The sequence below is a fragment of the Centrocercus urophasianus genome, unplaced genomic scaffold (genome assembly GCF_019232065.1).
Source record: "Centrocercus urophasianus isolate 14NV4802_14NV808 unplaced genomic scaffold, USGS_Curo_1.0 seq_14, whole genome shotgun sequence".
Classification (NCBI taxonomy): domain Eukaryota; kingdom Metazoa; phylum Chordata; class Aves; order Galliformes; family Phasianidae; genus Centrocercus; species Centrocercus urophasianus.
The window spans coordinates 12,096,363-12,122,129 of record NW_024884586.1 but is presented as its reverse complement, the minus strand read 5'-3'; the positions used below and the strand labels follow the sequence as shown (position 1 = coordinate 12,122,129).

Sequence of the window (25,767 nt, the reverse complement as noted above, 5' to 3'; positions counted from 1 at the left end):
AGGACTAAAATGAACAAATCAATTACAAACAAAGAAAACCAACCCCACCATCCACAGCTATATGTGGCTTGATTTACCATGAATACTAGTGAACTTTGTCTTGAAAACAAGAATATTACCTTTTGAATTTTGCTAGCATTGGTATTCAGAAAATGTACAGATGGGACAGTAAGATCCCAAAGATCCAGGCATTCTGTCTAGGGCAATTATGATTTTTTTCAGAAAAAAAAAACAAAATGCACCACTATCTTCTCTTGTGATGCTTAAAAAAAATAATAAAAGGAACAAATAAAGAAAACACACAAGAATAAATGAAAATGACTAAATGGCAACACCAGTAACTTTTTTGTTTAATCACTGAATGATTTCCATACGACTTGCCTAAGGAATATCTACTTGTGGATCATCACCCAAAGGTGCAACAATAAAAAATTACTTTAAGATTATTAAGTTACAATGTGTCACTGGTCATAAGTATTTGAAACCAGAAATTTTTTCATTAACTTGACGGTTATCTTGAGAGACGACATGACAACTGTTCAGGAAGGTAGTAGTTTTCAGCGCTTGTCATCTCAGGGCAACGTACGCATTTTCGTGCCCCTTACTCTTACTTGCAAAGCACTCACTGCACAGAGTGCATTAAATAACTTACTAAAAAAATAATGTTTTGCCTCATCATACAGTCACTAAACAAAGGGCCTTCAGACACTTTTTTTAACTGAAGTAACAGGTTTGGCATTAGGCTATGAAGTATATGTGGACATGTCTACTTCGTCAAACAGAATTAAGTAGTTGTTCGTGTAGACTGAACTACTGCAGTGCAGAAAATTAAATCTGATAAAATGGAATGAACAAGAAAATTAAATTTACAAAGCAGCAGAAATATAATTTGAGTGCCTAGAATAGATTCCAAACTTGTAGGTATTGAAAATTCAAGTTTTGTAAAAATTAAGCTATTCTTTCACTAGCATTATAAATTGAAGCTATCAAAAGATAAATTAATCAATATTTTCCTGATTTGATTTGAAAAGGGAATTGTTCCTGTAAAACTGGAAATTAATTTTAAAAGCTATGACTAATCAGTTTGGGTGCAACTGACAAAACAGATATTGACTGATATCAACCGAATTCCAGTATATCAAATATAACACATGTGAAGAATAGTCAACATAGAAACATACAGCCAATAGAATCATTTTCAAGCAGTGAAGCCAATCGTATGTCATGGTCATTTTGACTAATTCATCAGGTTCTACCTTAAAAACAAATATGTTTAAATGCTTCCTATTTTATGTTGGCCTACTATGTGAGAAGCAGATGTTGGTAGTATGGTAGTAAAGTTTGAATCTCTTCAACAGCACTCAGCTACATTTTGTTGTCATGCAAGAGACGGCAACAGAGGAACATAGCAAATGGTTTATGTTGTAGTTTCCATTAAAACAAATAAAAAGCATTATTTTTGGAGGAACCTACATAGATTTACTGAGAAAGCTACTTCTCCTGAAGAGCTAAACTTCATTCCTCAATGGATTAAAATTAGTTGGAGTTCCATGTACAAAAATGAAATGCAAGACATTAATGGATGGAATGAAACAAAAATGCAGTGGACAACACATAGTTCTCTGCAGCTGTCTACAAAGAATCGCATTACTCAGCAAAGTAACAGCTCTATTTTCCTGTATCTTATTGGAATTGGATAACTTGTCAAGATACCATAAGATTACAGCTTGAGTCTGTACACAGGACACCAAGAAAGATTATTGGAATATATCATGTTCTGTCCATAGAAAAATCTACACTTACTGGACATGAGATGATGTGAACAAGACAAAGTACACATTAATACCATGTGCTACAGCAAATCAGTTAAATCACTAACCTTTAGCCAATTCACTTCTTAATTTCAAAATAGCATCAATGTCACAGTCAGCAGCAGCATATGCATGAGGTATAGTACTTTTAGACTCTGTTAATCTCTTTGCAATAACTCTTCGGACGTTGCTAGCTGGTATTTCTGTGAACGTACCCTGAAAGAAATCATGTGCTACACATTAAATATCAAGAAAACAAATATACGTTCCCCTCTGCTGCAACAAAACTCCAGCCTTGATGCACTTTGAGCACCTCAAGATCAGATATACATTCCAACTGCTTAAAGTAAATACAGTTAAGCTCAGTGAGTGCTCTAGTCTATTCCACTGAACTGGGATTAACAGCATAGAATTAGCCCTACTCATTTTTCTGAAGAAGTCTGCTAGAATATGCCCAAATATTCAGGCTTGAATTCTCAGCTAGGGTATACAAACACTCATCTTCACGTACCAAATATTACATATTGCTTGAATATTTAAATAGCGGAGTATTTCCTAAGCAAGTTACTGCTTTCTCAGTTCCCAGAGCGGTCACTTCAGATGGTTTTCACCGCAAATCTTCCTTCTTACTCTTCCAAATAAATTGAGTAATATTTCAATGCAAACTTCTTCTCACCTTCTTCATAGAAGAAAGTCATTTTTTAAAAAATTGACTGAAATATCAGTGAAGACAGACAGGAAGATTTCAGTCCCGGAAATTTCACATCACTACCTAAGCAGTAGTGGCAATATTTACTTCTTACATCGTCGAGGACTTAAAAGAAACATTACCGGTGCAGCAGGTTGTCCTGGTGTAGAAACTGGTGGATCTATTGGCCTTGGATAAGCAGAAGCCGCAGCTGTTGCTGGCAAAACAGAAGGCACTGCAGTAGGCTGAGGAGTAGCTGGAGAAACCACAGGTTTCAATTCACTGGGTTTACTTTTCTGCTTCCCTTGCAGAAGTTTAAGAGCATCCCTGGTGATTAAGCACAATGAAATACTGAGAATGAAGAAAAAATTTCAAAAGTTCCCAAAGCGTTGCTATTCCATCACTAATTCTAATAGATTAGCAACCTTCCTTTGTGTGCTCACATTTCTGTTCTCAAATCAAAGGTTCAGCACTCCTGTTAACAAAAGGGCTTTGAATATGCAGTAACAGAAGCCATTTGTGTCAGAGAAGCATAAAATTCACGACCACTAACATCAGTGTACAAGGCATTTTGTGAATTGTGCTAACATTTCTTATAAATAAGGCATCAGAGCACTCGTGCTCATGCTATAAAGTCTCAAAAAACCAGTCGTTTCATTTGCTATTTTGGTGATCACTTCAACTAAATATAAGTTAATTACTTGTAAATGGTTTCTAATGCTACTTTATAAATAGTGCTCACTATAAAGTGAGCACTCATCAATGAAGTAATACATTTACTAATCATTCATCTGTACTTTCTGACCTAAATATGTATAAACAGGTACAGAGATAGCATGCAAGTCCACACCTCATCTACACCACTACCATCTATTGCAAATGAAGATGCTAGTATGTGATACTAAAAAAATTTATCTGCACTAGTGACTTGGCAAAAAAGCTGTATCAGTCATTGATCATCTCTTTATGCTCCAGATCTGGTAACACAATCTTGTATCATTTACCCTATGTGCTCCTCTATCACTTCATGAAGCCATCATCACCACAGCACAAATGTTCACAAGTGTTTACGTACACAAAGGTTTATTACAAACTGGCAGAGAAAATGTAACAGAAATCTAAAAATCAGACCACTGACAACCTTAGAATGGCTTCTAAACTTAAGACACCAAACAAAAATATTTCCAAATTTCATTAATTACTGCTTAAGTGCAAATCTACTTGAGTAAGAGTTAACAGTTCATATGGTATTAGCTTTTTGTAAAGGGACAGAATCTCAGAACACCAATAAAGGCTCTGTATTTTTTCCTAACAATTTATCACTCTAGAATCAAGAATTAAAATCTGAAAAGCTCCACTCTCTGTATTATCTGTTTACTCCTTGATTATTTGCTTTAATTTATTCTTTTAGCCCCAGTAGATACTTTGGCTAATACTTCAAAAAAAAAAAAAGTCTGAAGTCAGGATGTAAATTCAATGTCAAAGTTGTTCCTTGCTTTCTCAAAATTACTTACCAGCTAAAACTTGTCTAAAAAAGTATTTGTTTAGGATGTAACATAACTACTACATGAAGGGAGAAGAAATTAAATTTCACAGAATGAAAATCATCCTCTACCATTACCATACCTCTACCATTACAATTTTACACACACACACACACGAAGAAACTACATGATGTGATGTAACTTCCCTAGTTAACTGGAAGCTACTAAGAGTTACTCAAAAGTTTTAACTTGGCAATCATAACAGAGACCGTCTGTTCATTATATCATTCCCATATTACACAGAATAAAGCTTCAATAACTTCTTATATATTTAAAGTGAAGGAAATGCTTTAAAATTACTTCAATGTATTATGCATATGGCATAAAAAACAGATGGTCCTACCTATTACAACCACGTTAAAATGCTTTAATGGTTTTGGTGGCTGCTAGTGCATTAACTGAAATCCTTATTGTGAAAGTTGAGCTTATTTTTAGACTAAAATTTATACTCGACAATTTTTGAAACTCATGCGAGCCTGAGATCTACTATTTATTTTTTACAAACAAACAAACAAACAAACAAAAACAACCAAAAACATTACTCAACTGATTCTGAAAAACAGGCATAGCAATGTTTTAGGACTGTCATGGCTGCAAGATTGAGAGCCCGAATAAAAGAGTTGGAGGAATATATCAAATTAAACAGATTTCTGCACAATGTCAAGGAGGTATTTCATTAGAACTGCAAAGAAAAAAAGTCACTATCCCTTTCTAATTACTCTATAAAATCCCTATCGAAACAGGACAACAATGGAGAACAATGAGAGGGAGAGGTAACAAACATGGAAGAGAGTAGTCCAATATCCAGAAAAGACATCAGAGCTTAGTGAACATCTGTTAAACAACAGAATGTTATACTAAACTGTTATTATTAGTAGTATTCAAATTCTGCACCTCTTCAGTTTAATCACTACTACAGAAACATGGAGACTAACACTTTGCACTTCATCTCATCAGCCAAAATTCCATGAATGGCTGAAATAAACAGTGCATTTTGTGCTCAAAAGATAAATTGTGTGAAATCGACAAGCTAGAGGATATAAACACACCTAATAAACACTGAAGATCCAAACGTTGGCAACATGAGATGCACAACATTGGCATATATGGAAGACTTCTTGGAAGAGGGAAACATTACACATCAGAAGCTTCTACTGCAACATCATAGAAGGAATTCATTTATACATACTGGCAGCTGACAAGCAATATGCAGCCCAGATCTCGCTATACATCTGCACTCAATACATACCCATAAAACGACTGCAAAATCAGTACGACATAAATGCCCTACGTCTTACTTGCAAGAGGATAACGCAAATGCCTGAGCAGCTCTGAAATCCCCAGTCACACTTACTGAGAGCAGATAAGAGGGTACCAGTGGGAGGAACATGGTCTCAGAGAACTCAGGTATTGCTGGTACCTAACATGCATGCCTTGTAGTGGTTGCATTTGCAAATTTCTACATACTCAGTAAATAGGATGAGACAAGATAGAAGCAGACTGAGACAATCAGCAATTTTAACATAACTCTCCTAAATACAGTGTCTGAGGTTACATGTTGTAACCTTTAACAGAGGTCAATTTCCGTTAACGCATCGATTTGCTAGTGTACTTCTGAAAAGAACACAATATATTGTCTAGAAAAAAATGCATCAGTCTGCTAAGGAAGGAAATTATGACGGGGAAACCTATCATGTGAAACAACCTACTGCTGATAAAAGCAGAATTCACAGTAGACTGAATCTAAAGATAGAATGCTGGTAGAAATGAGTTTTGCTTGCCTATACAACTTACTATCTTTCTTTGTTTCTGGTAATCTGATAAGCTCCGTTCAATAAGGAAACTCAGTGTTTAAAAGTGAACATGCAACACTCCCTCAAAAAAAAATAATCAATCACCAGTCTGCTTGGGAAGAAGACTATGAGTCACTCAGCTATAAATTCTAGCACGTATTTTAACAGGGATCTCAAGTTAGCAGTATTCAAGAAAATATTTCTGCAGCAGCTCTCTACAAAAACCTGCAAGCATTTTATTTCAAAGCGTAGTAGCAAAGCCTGCAGGCACCTGAAAGATTAACATCATTTCATAGTAATGGTTAAAAAATAGTAAAAAATCAGTCCGCATTTTAAAAATATTTTCACAGTCCAATCTTTTTGTGTGTGTGGTTTTGGGTTTTTTTTTTTGTTGCTTTCGTTTTTTACAGAAGTGCAATGTATCAACAAAATCTTATTTGTTTCAGTAAGTAGTTTTTGTAGCAACTGAAATAGCTTTGCTACAACACCATGACAACTAGGGGATGTTAATTAGGTGGTTCAAACTCCGAGAGGGTTTCCACCTGCCAGGACTACTAATGCGCCAGAGAATACCACAACGAAGAAAATAACTTCAGATACTTTGTTGCTGTTACACAGAATATTATATCCACTCAAAATCCTATTTTAGTTCAACTCAGCCAAAGGCACTAGGAAGAAGTTTTGAAAAAGCAAGGAAAACTTTCGCTATCTGCTTCTCTGAATTAACTTCAGAGTTACACTAACCTAGTTGTCTTTGAAATGGAATTACAGCAGCTTTCAAGGTCTGTGAAAGTGAAGGAAGGCATCTGTTGAAAGCAACAATTTCACTTAAAAAAAAAAAAAAAAAAAAAAAAAAAAAAAGCAGTACTTCTGTTGAAAGCTCTTATCTCTAATACTTCACACACTAATGCAAAGAAAATATACTATTTCAAGGTTAAGAATTCTGGATCTACCATGGTGGGTTTTTATATATGACCTCCCAACTCGAAGGGTTGAATATCAATCATCAGCTCAGAATATTCAGAAGAAGATTAAACTACCCAGGAGCTCCATCACAACAAAGATTCCTCAAGCCAAAGACAAGCACTAAATAAAAATAAATAAAGGGGAAAAAAAGCACAACAGAACTCTGGATTCAATAGCATTGCATTTCATTGCTCTCCCTAGTTTAACAACAGAGAAATCAAACAATTCTGACAGATTTCCTGGTTGAACTTCAGTTAAGGAAAAAAACTTTAATTTATCAAAGAAAAGGAAGTGATGAAAACAGTCCAGAGTTGTTTTGTTTTGGCTCTGACTGCACCTCTGAGTAGCAAAATCCTTCACATCCACAACAGTAGCCCACACTGCTGCCTAGGTGTCGACAGCCAGCTGTCAGGCTGAACTGCAGGAAACAGAACAGCAGAATTGAACAGCCATGACAGGATATAAAACCAAAAAAATTCATTTTATTTTGGATCTTCAAAGACTTTTTAAAGCATGTCCTCATCTATTCTCCCTATCCACTTAATAGGTTTTTTCAGATCTAACTGAACAGCTACCTACTCTTTAGTGAAGATTCCTCGAGGCCCAGAAGGTGTAACACTGCTTGGATCTAGCCCATGCGTCTCCACAATGTTGCGAGCTGCAGGACTTAAGCGAAACCTAAAGAAGTGGGGAGAAAAAAATTAACTATTTAAATAGTAAGGTTTATTTACTTCCATATATCAAGAGAAACTATAAGACATATGCTGTATTTCAGAAACAATAGCTGGGGAAGAAAACAGTTCTGTTCAAAGGCTGTGATCCTAACAAATCATAATGCGGCCGTTCAACAAGCTTTAACATAAGGTTGAATTTGAAAACATAACAGTGACTTGAACCAAAATAAGGACTAGAAAACTCATCTCCAAATTTTCCTCCTTCAGCAGTTACACAGTATACTGGAAAAGGAAGATAAGCGCAGAACCAAATACATTCTTCAAGAGCAGTCTACAACAACATAAGCAATGAGCTTCAGGGACTCATTCAAAGGTTACACCCCTACCATTTCTCACATAGAGCACATAAGTCATGGTCTTGAGTTTTTCATATTCCTTTGTTATAAAAATGAAAACAATTCTTTTCCAGTACCAAAAAGTACAAGAACTTAGAATGTATGGAATGTTGTCTTACCTTTCTCAAAAAACAAACCAACAAAAAACAACACAGAAAGCAAGTTAAATGTAAACTGACCACCTGATCCATAAGCATCAGTGTACATCAACTGTGAACAAAACTTCATCTAAGCTCAGAATCAGCTCTACTAATCTAAACAAAAACAAGTTCAATCCCATATTGGGCATGAAAACTCACTGCAGTTTTCCAGGTTGATGTTCCACTTTAGGAGGGGCTGAAACTGACGGACCTGCAGGAGTTGAGGTAACAGCAGCTGCAGGTGGTGCCGGAGAAGATGTATCATTAGCATCAGCTGGTATTTCAACCTGTTTCCAGTCCTGTCCTTCTTCTACCAGCAGACCGATTAGGGAGCCCAACCGTATATTTTTGCTTCCTTCTTGTACCTAAATTTAAGGCAATGAGAACATTCAGTTAAATATTGCATTGTCTAGACTCATGACTAAAAAGGGTAACTGTGAAAATTTCAGGTATATTAATGACACTCCTTCAGGAAAATATATCCAGTTTCATTTCTACCATTAGTAAAAAAGACTCATGACTGTAATTAACTACAGCTGCTATTATAAGGTAAAAGAGAAGTATCAACTAAAGCACCAAAGCTCCATACATCTAAAGCTAGCATTCAGAAGTCAAAGTGCAGGAGTTACACGCTAGATTTAGTTAGATTCTTTGGGAAATGGACGTGGATCTTTTAGAAGAAAGTCTGAAAATTTTGCCAGACACATACAGCAATGTGCCTTGAGATAACTACAATGTATCTGGTAGTGGTACTTCTTAAAAACAAACAAACAAACAAACAACAACTCATAATTGCAGAAGCTAAAAAACAGAAGCCAAAGTCCCCAAACCCTACAGCAAAAGTAGCATTTCTTTTCTTCTTTTTGAAGAACATAACATTTGCTTCATGCTAACATCCACCACTGTAGTGTACCTAGTTTAATACAAACGGTATGAAAAAACAAGTCTGTCCAAAAAGGAAGTGCTAACACCAATGTGGTAATTCACTATTTCAGAAAACATCCAAACAGAAATCATGCAGGAAGAATAGAATATATATAGACTGGATAAGCCCAATTAGTTTTAGATGCTCCTTCTAAAGTTAAGTTGTACCTGTACCACAGTCAAAATAGCTCTTCAATGCTGTAGCAAATAAAATCACAGCCACTACATTAACTTAAGAACCTGAAGAAGGGCTGCACAATTGGATACTCTGATGGTCTTCACAACAGTTGAAGAAGTACAACTCTCCAGGCCCTCACAGGCATTAACATTTCCAGGGCATCAATGCCAGGTTCCAAAGCTCACTGGGGCAAAAAAGTAGTTCTGTGTAACTTCAACTGTATCAGCCCAAACACAGCCAATTTCTGAACAATGAGAAGACACACTCATTCTTCTCTCAGAAAGCCACGTTGCATAAACATTTGCCTCAAGTAGACCTGGTGCATCTGCACTGCTGATAACTTTGTAAGAAAAGGCAAATTACTATCAAACATTTGAAAAGCCTAAACTAAAACAGAAACAAAATAATGATGTACGTGATAAGGTATCATATTGTTCTTAGTAGATAAAGCCAAGTTTTCTAGAAACTTAAACACCAATAAAACAGAATGCTGCAAAACCATAAAGACTGTACCAGCAGCTGCAAATACTAGGAAGCTGTTGCTCACATACTCTAACTCTGCTAACAGGATGCATCACATTTCACAAGATTACCTGCCTCTCTACCCAGAAAGACCAACACTAGATCTAAGAAAGAACAGCAAAGCCAATCTTGTCTATATTCTCATAAAACATTCCATATTTACAGTTTTGCCAGTCTACTTCTTTTCCCTCCATAAACACTAGGTAAATAATACTTTAAGAGTAATTATTATATGAAGAAAAAAACAACAACAAAATAATAAAATCAACCTTATACAAGACTTAGATGGATGTTTCCTGTTCTGATCTCCTGGTGCACTTTTTTCCTATTCGTATTTTGAAAAGCTTTGCCTGAGAGAAGAAATTATGCATCAAGATTTCATCACATTTTATTTTTATTGAGATTAAAGTACCCCAGGATAACAGAATGCCAAACAAAAAAATTGCTTGGACTAAGGCTGAAAGCTCCTATCACAGGAAGGTCCGTTGATAAGCAGATTTGTGTAAGTGTGCATATTGGCAGTATTACCGCCACTCACAATCAAACAAAACAGCAGTTCGAAGCAACTGCAAACACAGCCTACCTAATTGACTCATTGAAGCACAAAAACTGGGAAAAACAAAAGAAAATAATGCTAAAAATAGAAAATACTAAAATCATACACTCTAATAATTTTGCAGCACTATCATATTTAGCACTAAATAAGGCATTTAAAAAACCATGCTTGTCAGCATAATATCAGTCATTTGCTATGAATCTTGTATTCAGCATCAACAACACAAAACAGATGCCCCACAAGTTCAAAATGCTTCTCATATTGACACGTAACAGTTAATAACAACTAATCAGTGTTGGGTTTGGATTTTTTTTTTTGCACGTCTTCATTTCTTTACAAGGCTGTGCATACAAAATAGAGAGCAGCTCTACTTCAATAAACATTCTACATGTGGTACTTAAACAGACCAATAAGTGTTAGGATATGTTTGTGCTGTATGAATCTTTATTGCAATTTTGGTATCAGAGAGCTTTAAGGATGCTATGATAACATGCTGAAATTCAACAGGGACAGCTGATGATTCAGTAACACTTCTCCTAGTTAGACTTTGTCTACGAGTCAGTGTGACATGAGCATTCAAAGCTGTCACTGCTCTTCGTATTGAGCCTATGGCACTTCTTCTCATATCCACTGCTCTTTAAGATAAATAGCTAGGTGAAAACTCCAGCATTCCGTATTTTCCAATAAATGTTTCCAGCCCAGATAACTGCAGAGTGTGTGTTTTTAACAGTATGTGTTTAAAAATACTTTAGAAGCATAAAAACAAATCTATGCAGCCTTTGCAGCTCAGAACTAGAAGAGACTGAAAAAAACGTTGTTATATTGGTTAACTTTCTACCTCCTGGATTTTTTTAATCATGTCCTCTGCATTTTCAAAATTCATAACACCAGAAAACTCCTTTACATAGACCTCAATGAGTCTAGGAGGCTATCATATGGAAAGACTGGAAAAAAAAAAGTCACTTTGGAACATTTCTATTACTCTGTGTGTGTCCACAACCAAGGAAGTTCTAAAAGAAACCTAATTTTGCTGACAAATAAACAAAGCACAAATAAGGCATGACAAGTGAAACAGTTGGAGGAGACAACTTTAACTGTACAGAGGAGTAACCTCTGAGCAGGTGCCACTGCAGCACAGTGGCAAGCAAAGTGGATGGACTTTTGCTGGTTCACTTTACAGTGGAAGTTTTATACAAAGTAGTTTCAGTTCATTGCAGATCTCACTCAGGTCATGAATGAGAAAATGGTAATGGATATTAAATACATTTCTTTAAAAAAATTATTCATCCTCCATTTTCAGTCCAAATTTACCTATTTTAGGCAAAAAGTCAGCCTAAGAATTAATTCTGCTGAAAGAATAATCACTTCTCTGAAATTACCCTTCTAAAATTTTCATCCACTCATTTGAGTTTTTATGGCATGTTACACTGAACAAGATGTGATCATTAAAAGACAGATTAAGAGAGACAAAGAATATATGCAGACACAGCTATTCTATTATTACTCTGCTTTTTCTAAAACTATAGATACTTGCAGCATACAGTCATGGAAAGCAAAAGCAATAGAGAAGCTTGAATTTAATCTAATGATTAATCTTTGAAGGTGAAAAACAATGTTAGCTTCCCTTTATATACTTGGTTTTCTGTAATGAACTCAAATCAAGATGGTGTTGAATTACAGCTGGCATGAAACAACATAAAACTTCTGCCTTGTTTAAGGATATGAGCAAACTTTTTGATTTGAAAAGCTCTTAAGAAAACACTAACAAAACTGGTTGTGCAGCTTATGAAACAGCGCCCCTTTAAACAGATGCTACAAAACAAAAATAACGGGTTTTTTCCTGCACTAGGAATGCAAATAAATGCATTGAGAGAAACGATAACATCCTACTCAGACAGACAGAATCCCTCCCTACCAGTATTTTTGCCAATACGCCATCGTCGCTTGATTCCATGGTAACCACTGCTTTGTCTGTTTCAATTTCACACAGCGCATCTCCAGCATTCACCATTTCACCTGCAAAATATAACAGAACTTAATGCATGATCTAATTTTCCTTTTATATCTCTTTAACCATTGAAGAGAGACATTTAAGCATACAATACACCCCGCTTACATTCTGAAACATATTCTACAGCTAGTAGATTCCCTGCCATGATCTATCATATTGCATTGTTCATTCTCATATACAAACACTCCAATTCAGCGACAGGAATAAAAACAGCAGAACATTAACATAGCAATGTTTATAGTAGGTTTTCCAAGACAAGTACACTCACACAATGAAAACTGTCTGTACAAAAGCACTGCCACAAATGTAATTCTCAACCCTCTCTATTCATTGCAAGTCAGCAGTCTAAGTAAGATACTTAAATCTTTTCAGACAGGGGTCATAGGCAGCAATGCCTGCAACTAAGATTTGTAGGTTCATAGCTTGTACCTACACTATCAAAGCTTTTCAAACCTAAGTATGAAGAGCTTCAATCCCTTTGGAAAGCGTACCTGCAAGCTTGCTTTCTCAATCTCTTTCACAGTCAAAAAAAAAAAAAAAAAAAAAATCTTTTACAAATACTTTTTACATACTACTTTGTGAAACACAAATATGCACAAATGTTAAAAATGCCTTTTAATCCTTAATTACAGGAATGTAAGTAGAATAATTATGAAATATGCTCCTCCTCTGCTTTTCAAGAATACCCATATCTGCTGACGCACAGAAGTTACTATGTCTGAATTCCTCCAGCAGATCAATACTGATCATGTGGCCTATCTTAAAAACAAAACTAGATGACGAAGTTTAAGGTAATTGAAAGCTTTGGTCTCCAACAAAACAGGGCACTTTTCCTTATACAGTACTGAAAAATAGGGACAATACACAGAAGTCTAACATAAGATACAGTTTTTTAACACAAAATACGATTTTAGTATCTCCTCAGTAGCAGAAATGCCGCACCTATATTATCTAAACATTTAATTTCTGCTGTCACTTTGATGCTAGGCATCAGAAAATTCTTGTGCAGGTTGTAACCTACATTTTAAAGTTTATCATACAATTTAATAAATATCTCCATTTAGGTATGGCTGTCTGAATTAGAATAAAAGAAAAATAAAGTATTTATTACCTTTGTGATCTCTGCAGTAACAAGCAATAGAGACATTCAAACCTCAATTAATTACATAGTTTTAGTATTCATAAACAATCTCATTATGGAACTTGGCAGGGGAGGTCACAAAGTAGCACCTATTTATTTAATTTAATGATCTAATTGCTGCACTGCACTTTGCAATAACTAGAGCATAAACAGCCTACAACAAGAAGCCAAATTTCCAGGCTTTATATCAGTAGCTCAATCCCACTGGATTATTAATTCAAGTGCCCTATATATCAGACCATTAGCTAAATACCTGATAGCTGTTAAGAAATCAAATTGTTGAGTAAATTCCATAACCTATATAGCTGAGATAAGAAAGGAGCTTAACACCCTATCCTGCTTGCTTATTCTCTTCTTGCAATCCACAATCAGTCTGAAAATGTTCTGCACCATTGAGAAGATCTCTCACTACTGCGGATTGCTCAGCACTAACTCTAACAGGACTAACAGCACAAGCTAGCCAAAACAAATATCACACATTTCTCCCTTAGAATATAAACTCATAACTCGGGTACATGGGGCTGTTTGTAGAAAGCTGAGGACTCATACGCAGGGAAGACAAGAGGAAAAGTCTTCACGGAAATGGGTAAACCACTTTGCCACTTGTTTGGTTTGTTTTCTTTTCCCTGTTCCCAATAAGCATTGCAGCCAAGAAGCAGTCACAGATTTGGAAGGCAATTGATCAAATGAAATTTTAATCAAGAATACTTCATAGCTGGCTTCAAAATCTCACGGGTTTCAGTGATTCACTGTAATAGAAAGGATCATAGTCATTTTTAGTAGAGAGTGCAAAATGTGATAGCTCCAAAACAGGGCCCACTTTGATGTCAATTACAGATCAGCTTTCCCAGTAGAGATGATTGGGATGAACAGCTTTGCAAAACGTATCTTTGTTTTTATGGTTTTGAATGAGAAAGCAGCTTTTGCAAAAGGAGTTGCCTTAATGGTAGCTAGCTCTCTGAGATTATATACGATACATTTAAGAATTCTTTTTATTTTCACATTTAAAAGAAAAAACTTAAATCAGTCATTTCTTGTAGCTAGACTGAATGATTAGTATTTCCACTGAAACTGACTTTCCCTCTAGGAAATCCCTTCCAACTGACATTCAATAGCCTGAATTCTCTATTCAATTATAGCAGACAAGTATCCAAATCACAAGATACAAACTGCATTCTTTGAAGTGCTCTTTGCAAATTAAATCAAAGTTGACTGAGCATAGAAGTCCCTGGAGGTGCTTTCTCAGAAGACCAAGTTACACTGGATGGGGAAACTGCTAGCGCTGTTGCCTGTTCTGTTTCCTACCCATAGTAATTAGGGGGTTTTCATCTCCAGGGCTGTTAATCTATCATCTTTCATCAACATTAAATTCATACATAATAAATAAAAATTTTTGGATACACAGTTTTTAAGTGAAGGACTTTATTGCCCACTGGACGTTATATGAAACTGCATGAACAGTGACAAGAAAATAGTAAAGCTGTCGATTCAGTTCAGTATTTTTCTTTCTGCCTTACTGAAATCATCTGCTCATACCATGAAACTGTTAAATGAAAACATTTCATTCTTAAACAAAGAGCAAAAAAATAATTCAACTAGTATTCTACTGCCCCCTGCTGGGGAAGCTGGGAAATACACTTCAAATGCAATCACTTCTGTCAACTGCTTTTAAATGTTTTTTTTATATCATGTTATCAACCATTTCTATTCAATAATGCTGCTTCACATGGATGGTCAACTCACTGGTGAATCACACTGCTATGAGCACCTCTTGCAGACAGAAGCATGTGGTTTTTCTCTTAACTTTCTTTTTTAATGTCATCATTATGCTCCTTTTCCAGGCTGTTCAGCAGCACATCAGTGCCAATAAATCTTAAATAGATCTTAACATGTTGATATCTCTTACTTAATTTTGGTTTACTTCTAAATAGCAAGTAGAGCAACAACAATGCTAAAATAGCTTATCACAAAGTCAAATCAACAATCAAGATTTCATTTTAATTAAAATACTTTTTTCTTCTTGTGTTGGGGTTGGCATGTAGTGGGAATCCTGTGAAAAATCACTGTATGACTGCTGAATCCTAAGATCAATTTATGAGGAAAACCAATTCATTCATTTTTATATATGTATATATTTTTATTATTATTATTATTATTTTTTACCACGTACAAACTGTCATATTTTTCCTAGTTTGTTTTGCAGAAACTCCTACTAGAAGAGTTCATGTCCATTACAAGAGAACCTCTGAGCTATGGATTTGCCATCTTTTCACACCCCAAAATATTCAAAACAGACACACATAAAGTACTTTGGTAAATCAGTGATGAAGGCCTTACCCACACTTTGAAGAAAGAACTCATTTATCCAGGTAGAACAATCAAAATGCAGATTTAGATAAACAAATCGCAACTGATATTTAGAAGGCAAGTCCTAAAGAACAACTATAAAAATACCATATTCTTAAACTATTTTATCACCCACCAGAACAAGGAAACAGAGACCCCTCCACAAACTAAAGGGCTGTCATATCTTTAAAGCTGCTACTGTTAATCACAACAACACTGGGAATTAAGAACAAACAAACAAGCCACAAACAAATACTCACACCCTGAACAACCTTATAGAAAATGTTCAAAATGTGGTCAAAGCAACCTTATGGAATACAATTGAAGAAAAAGTATTTAAAGCCAACAATTGTAAAGTGAGGTACTGTTCAAAAAGAAAGCACAGACACACCAAACATTTTGCTTCAAAATGCTAAGATACAACCTGAAACAAAGAACTTATTCTTACAGCACATAAAGCTGAAGAATTGCAACTGAGGACACGGAAAATGGTGTCTCACCTTCCTTCTTCAACCATTTCACAATGTTTCCTTCTTCCATTGTAGGAGAAAGTGCAGGCATTAAAACTTTAATTGCAGGTGTACCTGTAAAATAAGAACATTGTTAAGATAATAAGAACAACAATCTAGACTTAATACCTTTTAAGCACAAATGAGGCTAAAAGCACAGGAACCTGAAAGACAGCTGAACTAAATGCAATCATTAAGACAAAGTTCTTTTTCCAAAGCTTATTGTAAAGTTCTTTTTCCAAAGCATATACTTCAAATGCACTCCCAAGAGCACCAAAGAAAACAAAATAAACTACAGAATCTGTTACATAGAGAAGAGCCAACCTGAGAACGAAACCATACAACGTGTTAAGCAAACTGAGTTTTGTCTTTAGTAAAAATATGATATGGACACTGTATGACTGATAAAGAAGGTACATCTGCTTAAGCTTTGAAGCAACTGGTTTTTAATGTAAGCTCCCCCCTCACAATTAAGACAATGCATTATGAAAAATACACAAACTAGTATTTCAAATTTCAGTATAACCTGCTGAAAAATGCTGCGGTGAATTGAAGTGAAGCAGTTACAGAACTTTTGCCCAACAGAAGTGTAAACAGAAGGAAATTGAAAGCTTGCTTAAAGCTCAAATTACACACTTTATCATGTGTAGCAACCATAAAATACAAACACCCACTAGAGGAATAAGCAGCTATCATAAAGCTGTGAGTCTTTCTTCTTCCCCACTGAAATGCCACAAAATTCATAAGCTGAGGCAACTAACATCTCCTGCCTCTTGAGTATCGGATGCATACGTACTAAGTCAAAGCCTATTTTCATTGTTTTTGTGTTTCCACATGTGGTCCTGCCTATTCTTCACTCTGCTGCTGTGAGACCTCCTCTGAGCAAAACCTTGGCTAAAATACCATGCTACAGCCTCTTATTCACTTCAGGCCATGTGGGCAAATGGAACAAGTCTCGAAGACAAGCAAGCAGGAAATGGTATCTGAAAGTAAGGCCTGTCAGATATATGTAAGCCCAAAGAAGTGAAAAGAAATGTGCACACATGTATCTCAGTTCTTAAGAGAGGCCAATCTACACCACAAGAAACTGGATAGCTCCCTGCTCCCTGATGTATGCTCCATCCAGAAATTCCTCAGTGTTATTTATTGGTTTTCCTTCCAAGTTATGCGGCAAAATCACAAACGCGTGAGAACAGTATCGAGCATCTTCTGGTCAGTCTCAGAGTACTCATCTATCCTCAGACTTCTTAAGCATGAAGACAGAATGGTGGAACTGTAAGGACCATACCTAGCCAACTGCTAGACTAACTTCTGACACCTAAACAGACGCTAAGGTACTTATAATTAGGACCACCGCTTTAATGCTGAACTGCAACATTAAAAGCATGCCAAGACGTAACCTCATCCTCCTGAAGTTCAAAAGTTGAAGCAGAGTCCTGATTTGTAGAACCATAAGCATCAATGATTTTTTCTCAAAACCACCACAAACACTACGTGCTCCTCTTCTTTAATGCAGGTTGTGGAACTTTTTCCAGATGAAAGATTAAAGCACACTTTTTAAACTAATAAAGCTCCCATAATCCTAGTACTCCAGGCAATGATGAGCCACCTCCTCCACCAATAAACTGTTCCAGTGTTTATTTACCCTTTTTGCTAAGAAATCCTATCTACTTCCTAACTGGAGTATCTCTCCTATGAGGAAAGGTTGAGGGAACTGGGCTTGTGGTTGGAAAAGAGAAAGCTCTGGGGAGACTTTATTGTGGCCTTCTGATATTTGAAGGGAGCATATAAACAGGAGAATGACTGCTTATGAGAGCGACAGGAAAAGGGGGAATGGTTTCAAACTGAGACAGGGGAGGTTTAGGTTGGATATTAGGAGGAAGTTTTTCACACAGAGGGTGGTGAGGCACTGGAACAGGTTGCCCAAAGAAGCTGTGGATGCCCCATCCCTGGAGGCATTCAAGGCCAGGCTGGATGTGGCTCTGGGCAGCCTGGTCTGGTGGATGGAGACCCTGCACATAGCAGGGGGGTTGAAACTCAATGATCTATGAAGTCCTTTTCAACCATTCTATGATTCTATGAAACTCTGCAGACTGAAGTTGCCTAACTTCAAATTTCAATGATTTTATCTTAGGCATCTGTTAAAAAGCTTGAAAGATGATTACAGAGATGTTTCTAATAGATAAGTGTCTGTATACACAGAGCAGCTAAATTCTTGGCCTTTTCTTACCATGACACTGCCACCTCCTAGATGCAGCTTGCCAGCAGCTCACTGCAACACGCGGTCAGCTGGATTGGCTCAGTACGCCCATACACAGAGCCAAGTGGCATTGCACAGTGCCCTGCTGTATGTCACATAAGTGGGATTCTTTGGAACACAGAGCCCCACCAGGCAGCACATTCCTTGGCCACACAGCATGCTGCCTCCCCCAACATTTGATCCAAGGCACCAGAGGAGCATTCTGACATACAGCTTGTAATAAATGGATATCATCATTCTGAACTTATAAGGATAGCTACAAGACCAAAAAAGTACAGTTCTTTAAGTACTATTTTGTGTAGTTTTCCAGTATCTGATCAATTTAAGGCTCATTTCTGAATTATTTATCTGAATCTATATTCAATTAAACCACAAAAATAGACACACGAGAGGAACATTGTATACAAAGGCAAGAATCAATTCTGCTTCATATTCCCTTTTCTTTGTACCCAGTCAGCAGCATTAAGGTTTATCATAACTAGGAGGCAGCAATATCTCTCTCTCACATCTTGTCTTGCTTAGAGTAAGCAGAACAGCTTTAAAAACTTAGCAGGTATCCTTTTTTTTTTTTTTTTTTTCCATTATTGAGAATAAAAAGAGCAATAAAACAAATTTGGGGTTTCAAGACAAGAAGCCAGAAACAAAAATGCTTCTCATCATTTCTTCTGCGTCCTAAGAATTACCCTGGTTAACATCTCAGAGAAGATAAAGACAGAAGGGAAACTTCAATTAATACACAATGTTTTAAGGGAATTAAAATTATCCACCTTCCTTCTGTAATTAATTAATATTAGCATGTCCAATAAATCTGCCTTTGTCTGTCTCATTGCTACAGGACTATGAAAGAACTAATTATTACACTCATAAAAAGTATTAAACTGTAAATATTTCAGAGGTTGGGTAGAGTTAAAGAAATAAATGGTTTTCTCATTATTTATGGATACAAAGCATTTTTAATGCAAATTTTAAACAATTCAGCAACTATCTCGTAACCTCAGCAAGCATTAATGACCTGGCCATTTTACAATGCACCAAGAGCAGAAGGTGAGCTATTTATTTCCCACAGACCCCAGGACATCATCACAATTAGGGTCATGCTGCCCATAACACTTGAGCTGTAGAAATGAGCCCAGGGTGTATATATACAAATCACATATATATATATATATTATATATATATATAATCATTGTGTTGTGTTGTGGGTAACAGTGGCACTCTGTAACTGAATTATCTTCTTTTTTTTTAAAGTTTCTTTTTTGTAATCTCTTGTCTTGGTTCAATAAACAAAAAAAAGAAATAAACGACATTGAGAATGTAAGCTATCCTCTGAATGCCTGTGTTCATACTATGTCTATTTTTTTCCAAATACTGTAGGTTAAAACATGAGTTTACAATTTCCTTTATGCTCTGTACATTCACTGAAATGTATTATGGATAACGGCCAATAGAAAACACATTACTTGAAAATCTACACAACGTAAATAAATGCTCTGTTTCATTTTCCTAGCTTGACAGGTCAACTTTGACAACCAAATAAACAAAAAATAAATAAATAAATCAAAAACAGTTTTGAAGTCATATCCCACAAAACTGTAGGATTATCTACAACTGTTAACCATGCTTCAAGGAAAAAGAAAAAGAAAGCATTCCATATTTCTAAGATTTAAAAAACATTTTAAAATATGATGGCTCAAATGCTTCAATTTAGTGAAGAGTTACCTGACCCGTTCCCCAAAATACGCTCCATCCCAAGGCATAAACACAAAACTGAGTAACAAATTTGGAGTACTTTAACATTTTCCCGGTCACATAACAAGCAGCTTTTGCAAACCATAGTCTCTTCCAATCAAGTTAGAAGACAAGACTTGGCAGCAAGCACATGTGATGCATTAGAAAAATAAACAGGAGACAAAGCAGAAGAAAGAATCCAAAAAATGAAGGCACACTTTAAGTCTGAAAATTGGAAACTCATTTTCTATATTACTGTGCCCCACTGCAACAATGGTAACTGCAACTGAGGAGCAGCACTCAAACTTACTGTAGAAGGTATGTGACTGCTTCTAATCAACAGAGACAAATACATACACCCTACCATCACAATTCTGCAATCCTATTTAGAAATCATAGGAAGAAAATTTAAGTTTGTGAAAATTAATGCTGTGCTCCACTTTCTCTGAAGGCAGCAAAGCACTGCAAGTTGCAGGTGACAAAGTTGATCACTTCTTGGGAGGTAGCTGACATTTTACTTCAAAACACAGAATATTACATTTATATGGAATTACGCAATGATTTCATTCTGCAAATAAACACCTGGCTGTAACATTCTGCAGCTTGTCCCCCCAGTTTAAAAAAAAATAAAAAAATTAAGTCTAAAAGACTGCTGATGTCACAGATTTTTCTGTTAGACAGTTCACCTGAAAGCTTGACATATCACTTAAATTACAAAACAACTGCCATATGGAAACATCTTGATCCACAGATGCACTCCAACAATAAAGAATTTAACAGACACATCATTGATAGCAATTTAAAAAGAAAACATGAGCTTACTTGTTGATTAGTTGCCAAGGTATACAACATAAAGCAATCAGCTATTTAGAAAAACATTACAAACTTCTGATTACCTGCACCAAAGCTCAGAAAAATATCACAAAACCTAAAAAAGCAAAGAACTGAAAAGACTTTATCTATTTTTTTATTTTTGTCACTGGACAACTCTATGTATACTTGTATAAAGATTTGTAACAGGGAAGAGGTATCGTGGTAAACAAGCAGTTCATAAAGGTTGCAGTTGTTTCTCACTCCAACACACTACTCATTGATCTTTCACTTTTTTATGCGTACCATAAAAAGGTCAACAGTATTACCAGAGCAAAATGCTGTCCTCATCTAATCACGTTGTCACTGCAGACAAATGTGTTGGCCATGGTCTATCCAACTGTTTCCCTTCTCTCCTTCCATTCCATTTTATTTATTTATTTTTAAACTCATACCACCAATGAACTTAAGGTCAGTTGCTAAGTTGCTTCTGCTGGCCTATCAAGTAAGAAAGACATTCCAGTTGCTTTCTGATGTTTGGATGACAGACATGGTCAACAAGCGCAATGAAAAAACTTCCCACAGAACACATTCACTAACAGTATTTTGGTGTCTTAGAAAAATTTCACGACTGTGAAATCAAAGTGCTTTTTATGCGAAATCACTGCTTCTTTCACCTACAATGTATCACAGATACAGAACCACAGAGGTTGGAAAAGACCTCTGAGATCATCTAATCCAACCCTCACAACAGTTTTGCAAGGCAGTGAATCAATTACATTTCAAATTGTGCTAATTTAAGGAAAACTTATTAGCTTAGCCTTTCATGTCCTCTTGTCCTACGTTAACCTTAATATCAATCCACGAGACACGTGAAAGCAGCTGTTCAGCCTTCTGACCCACTTACTCATACTACCAACAGTGCTAACATTTATGATGCTGTTCAGTTATCCAGATTAGAGAATGGGTTTTGCTGGTAGTTAATCTTATCACAAGAAATACAATTTCATTCATGATAGCTCCCTGACCTGACTCATCACATGGCAATATAAATAAAACTGACACTCAAACACCCTGCAGAAGGCAGGACAGGACTCAATCCAGACTAAAGGAACTGCTAACTACAAATAAAGTACTTATGGCAAAGGAAAGGAAAAAGGAGGTGCAACTAAACTCCAATTTCTCCACTCCTTCCCCATCCCCCAGCATCACTGAACAATCCAATCCTTGTGTTCACTTGAGGCACATGCATATAGAGACATCTATGTTCACAGCCAGGTTCAGAAGTACTGCAATTAAGGCTTCCTCTTCCACAGATACACAAGAACAGCAGCTACAAAAATGGTTACCCTTCAGAGCTATTTTAGTCACTTTCTGGTTAGTGATCAGGCATCCAAACAGGATACAGGTCAATTGCACTGTACAGTACAGTCCTTATAAGCACTCTGGAAAATAAATATTGTTGATCTTTCATTATTGGTGAGTAAAGAGTTCAGACAATTCACACAATCTATTAAAGACAAGTGAGGCTCACTCATTTAAGAGAATTTAGAACAAATGAAACTTCTCAGCTCTCATCACCATCTGCTAATTTTACTGCCATCAACTTTGTGTTGTCATAAACCAATTATCTGAGCTAAAGGCTTAAATTTTTTTTTCATGTAAGCAGTACCTCCTATTTTAAAGATAATTTTCTATGTAGCCAAGAATACAACTCTTAAAATATATCAATAAAAACATTGCATCTAGGGATGAGATTTCTGCCTCCTCCTTTGTCCTTTACACCCTATACCAAATAAATGGAAGACAAGTCAGGAGATACCTATAATGGGCTGGTGACTACAATCTGAGTACCTCCTATTTAAGCATATCCAACAAGACACCATTTCATTGTCCCTTGTCTGACCTCCTTTGTTATGGAACAAAGCTGGAACACTTTCAGCTTTGTCAAAACAAAATAAACAAAACCTGTGATGAACTGAGGACAAACACTTTAACATGTGCCACTCATGAGGTATTTCATAAATCTCCAAGCCAAACCCTCTGGTTAGCAAAGGCTTAAAAGACTTGCTACAATCCGACAGCAATGATAAAACTGAAGAATATAAAAAGATATTTTAAAATATTCTTTAAAAAGTAATAGTTCATACTTTTTTCTTCCTTCTATGAAGAAAGTCCATCAGCACCTTGTCTCCTCAGTTTACTGTACAGCTCCACAAGGTTACTACAGTGTCTATTACCTGCTGAAACTTCAGTATAACATACACCAATTTGCAACTACAATTAGGCAGATCTACATCCTGGTGCTTTGACTACCCATAGATACAGCTGGAATGTCACATATCCCCGTTTATGGAGATGCACAATGCAATCAAGGAGATAAAACAGAGCAATGCTGTTCAAACCACTGAAAGTTTTCCCTCAGTAATACAGCCATTTGTATTTCACTGCTTATCTCTTACAGATAATTACGTTCTGGTTATTCCTTCTGTTACACAGCCAATATATTTCAATTGAATTGTTTGACAATTTATTAAGTCTTAACTCTCACTCCTCTGAGTTCTCTCCCATCAGCCCGTACCCCTTCCTGATGTACAGCATTCAAAACTACAGCAAAGCCTTGGCTGAGGTATTATCGGTACAAAGTAGAGTGGCAGAAGAATTAGCACATGCCCTCCAGATGACATTCCTGGCTCATCAACCCAGTATAACTTTTGCCATGTGATGATGATTCGCTCACATTCTGTTTGCAAAAGCCTTGACTTCCTAATGCAGGATTATGACCTAGGAAACTACCTAGGTGTTTATTCTTACTGTTATTCACATAACTCACTGCAATTAGTTTGATGTCTAATTATGTCTTCAAGTCATATTTGGATTGACAAACGTTTTTCAGACCTCTAACAAAAACAGCTTTTAAAACTCAGCATCAGGCACAAGTCCTGAAAGGGTCTTGAAGGATCTCAGATAAATATCCTTCCAGTTAGGACAGCCAACTGCAATAACTCCTCACCTTCCTTCACAGTTTGAACAACCCTATACAAACTTTTTGAGATCATGTTTCCTTTATAGGAAAAAAGATTGGAAAAAATAAAAACCACAAAAATACGATAGCATGCCAAAGCCTTAAAATCAATCTGCAACACAGATAGCACCGTTACACCTTACAAAAGCAAATCTGAGTGCCTGATGAAACAAAGTTTTCCTAAGCCTTCTATTTCATAATTTATTCAGCTGGTTGCTTAACTGCAGGCTCTGAAAACAAACAAACAAAAAGTTCAGGAAGATACTTTCATGCAGTTTTGTTTTTTTTTAATACAGATCAGGAAGATAATGAAGATGGCTTTCTGCTTTCCCTCCATCTCATCTGTTCTGCGTAATGCAGCTGATAGCTCCAACACTAATTTGCGTGAATGACACCTAACTTGTCTGAAGTTATTCTCTGAATAACTTGTGTCCTTCACCTAGCTTAGCTTTATTCAGCATGTCTGTGCACTGATTTAGCTTTCAGTGAAAGCTCAACCAAAAACCAGCAGCAATACAAACCTGGATGTTGGTGTATTCTGTTGTGTAACACACTAAGCCTTATTTCTCATACTAACTTATAGATTATTTCTTCAATACTCCTGCAAGATTACAATTGCATCATTTTATGCCATGATTTTTTCACTTCTGTCCCTACATGCTCACTGCTGGTAATTCCATTTGAATTGTGCTGTGTGCTTTCTTGCTTCCTCTTTCAAATGCACTGATGAGTTTTCTTGCTGACTTTTGCTTTCCCTCTCATCTGACATCCTTTTTTCAAACATTCATACATTTATATGCTACATACACATTTACATTTTAACTTCTGGATGCGATGGGTGTTAACCTTCCATCCCAGATATCATACATGTACAAAAAAACATATTTGGACTCCTACAAGAGTAAGAAAACATTATCTAGAATAATACATACACTTGCAGTCTGCTGAATGAGAATGAGCAGAACTATTTCAAAGGAAATTGAAGAACTGAAGGTGTGTTCTTTAGAATGTGACACCAAACTAACAGAGAAGCTCAGCACGGCAGCCCTCACCTGGCTGAGAAGCCAAGAAACTGCCTTTGAAATTAAGTAGAGCATTTCAATGCTACACCTTAAGTTTGGCCCTTTAAATTACACAAAATGTTTGAACTTCTTTAGAGGCCCATCCTCACACCTTCGAGAGCGGGAGAAATGAACGTGTAAGAACAATTAGTAATAAAACCAAAGAGAAATAATTCCAAGAGAGAAACCCGACACACTAAAAGAATTAACATTTGACGAACAACAACCAGCTTTGGGCCAAATACAGGAGCAAGGTTACCAAAAAGCACTCGTGCTTTGGACCTGCGGAGACCCAAGGCAGCAGCGCCCAGCCTGGCAGGCCCACCTCCAAGGCCTCCCGTTCAATGTGCCGTGGGACGGAACTGCTCCTTTCGTCCTGCATTCACCTCCCGGGCCTCACAGCCCCACACACCGGTAGCACCGGTCCGGTCCAACAAGGTAGCACAGCTCCAGCCTACCGAGGCTCCCCGCTGCCCACACAGCGGCAGGCCGGCCGCAGCCTAGCACTCACCCAGCAACTCCTGCGTGCCGTGCAGGAGCCTCCAGCCTCCCCGGACGGGCAGGGCCAGCCCAGCGCCCGGCACGGGTCGCCCGCCTCGCAGCAACCTCAGCACACCGGCGCCGCCGCTCCGCCACCAGGAGGCCGCCATCTTGCCTCGCCCTCGCCGCCGGCGCGGGGCTGCC

The 25,767-nt window shown here is 36.8% G+C and overlaps 1 protein-coding gene across 2 annotated transcripts in view; it reads right to left on the bottom strand.

The window, feature by feature from the left end:
* PDHX (pyruvate dehydrogenase complex component X) overlaps positions 1-25,698 on the bottom strand; it is a 38,118-nt gene extending 12,420 nt beyond the window's left edge. The window contains exons 1-7 of one of the 2 annotated variants that reach the window (XM_042814679.1): positions 25,595-25,698; positions 16,190-16,273; positions 12,107-12,207; positions 8,171-8,376; positions 7,382-7,480; positions 2,643-2,826; positions 1,880-2,027 (exon numbers count right to left, since the gene is read on the bottom strand). In XM_042814679.1, coding sequence (XP_042670613.1) covers positions 1,880-2,027; positions 2,643-2,826; positions 7,382-7,480; positions 8,171-8,376; positions 12,107-12,207; positions 16,190-16,250 — 799 coding nt within the window. In that variant the 5' untranslated portion in view covers positions 16,251-16,273; positions 25,595-25,698. The remainder of the gene's footprint in view (positions 1-1,879; positions 2,028-2,642; positions 2,827-7,381; positions 7,481-8,170; positions 8,377-12,106; positions 12,208-16,189; positions 16,274-25,594) is intronic. The other variant, XM_042814680.1, reaches the window with a different exon arrangement.
* Between the last annotated feature and the right edge of the window lie 69 nt (positions 25,699-25,767).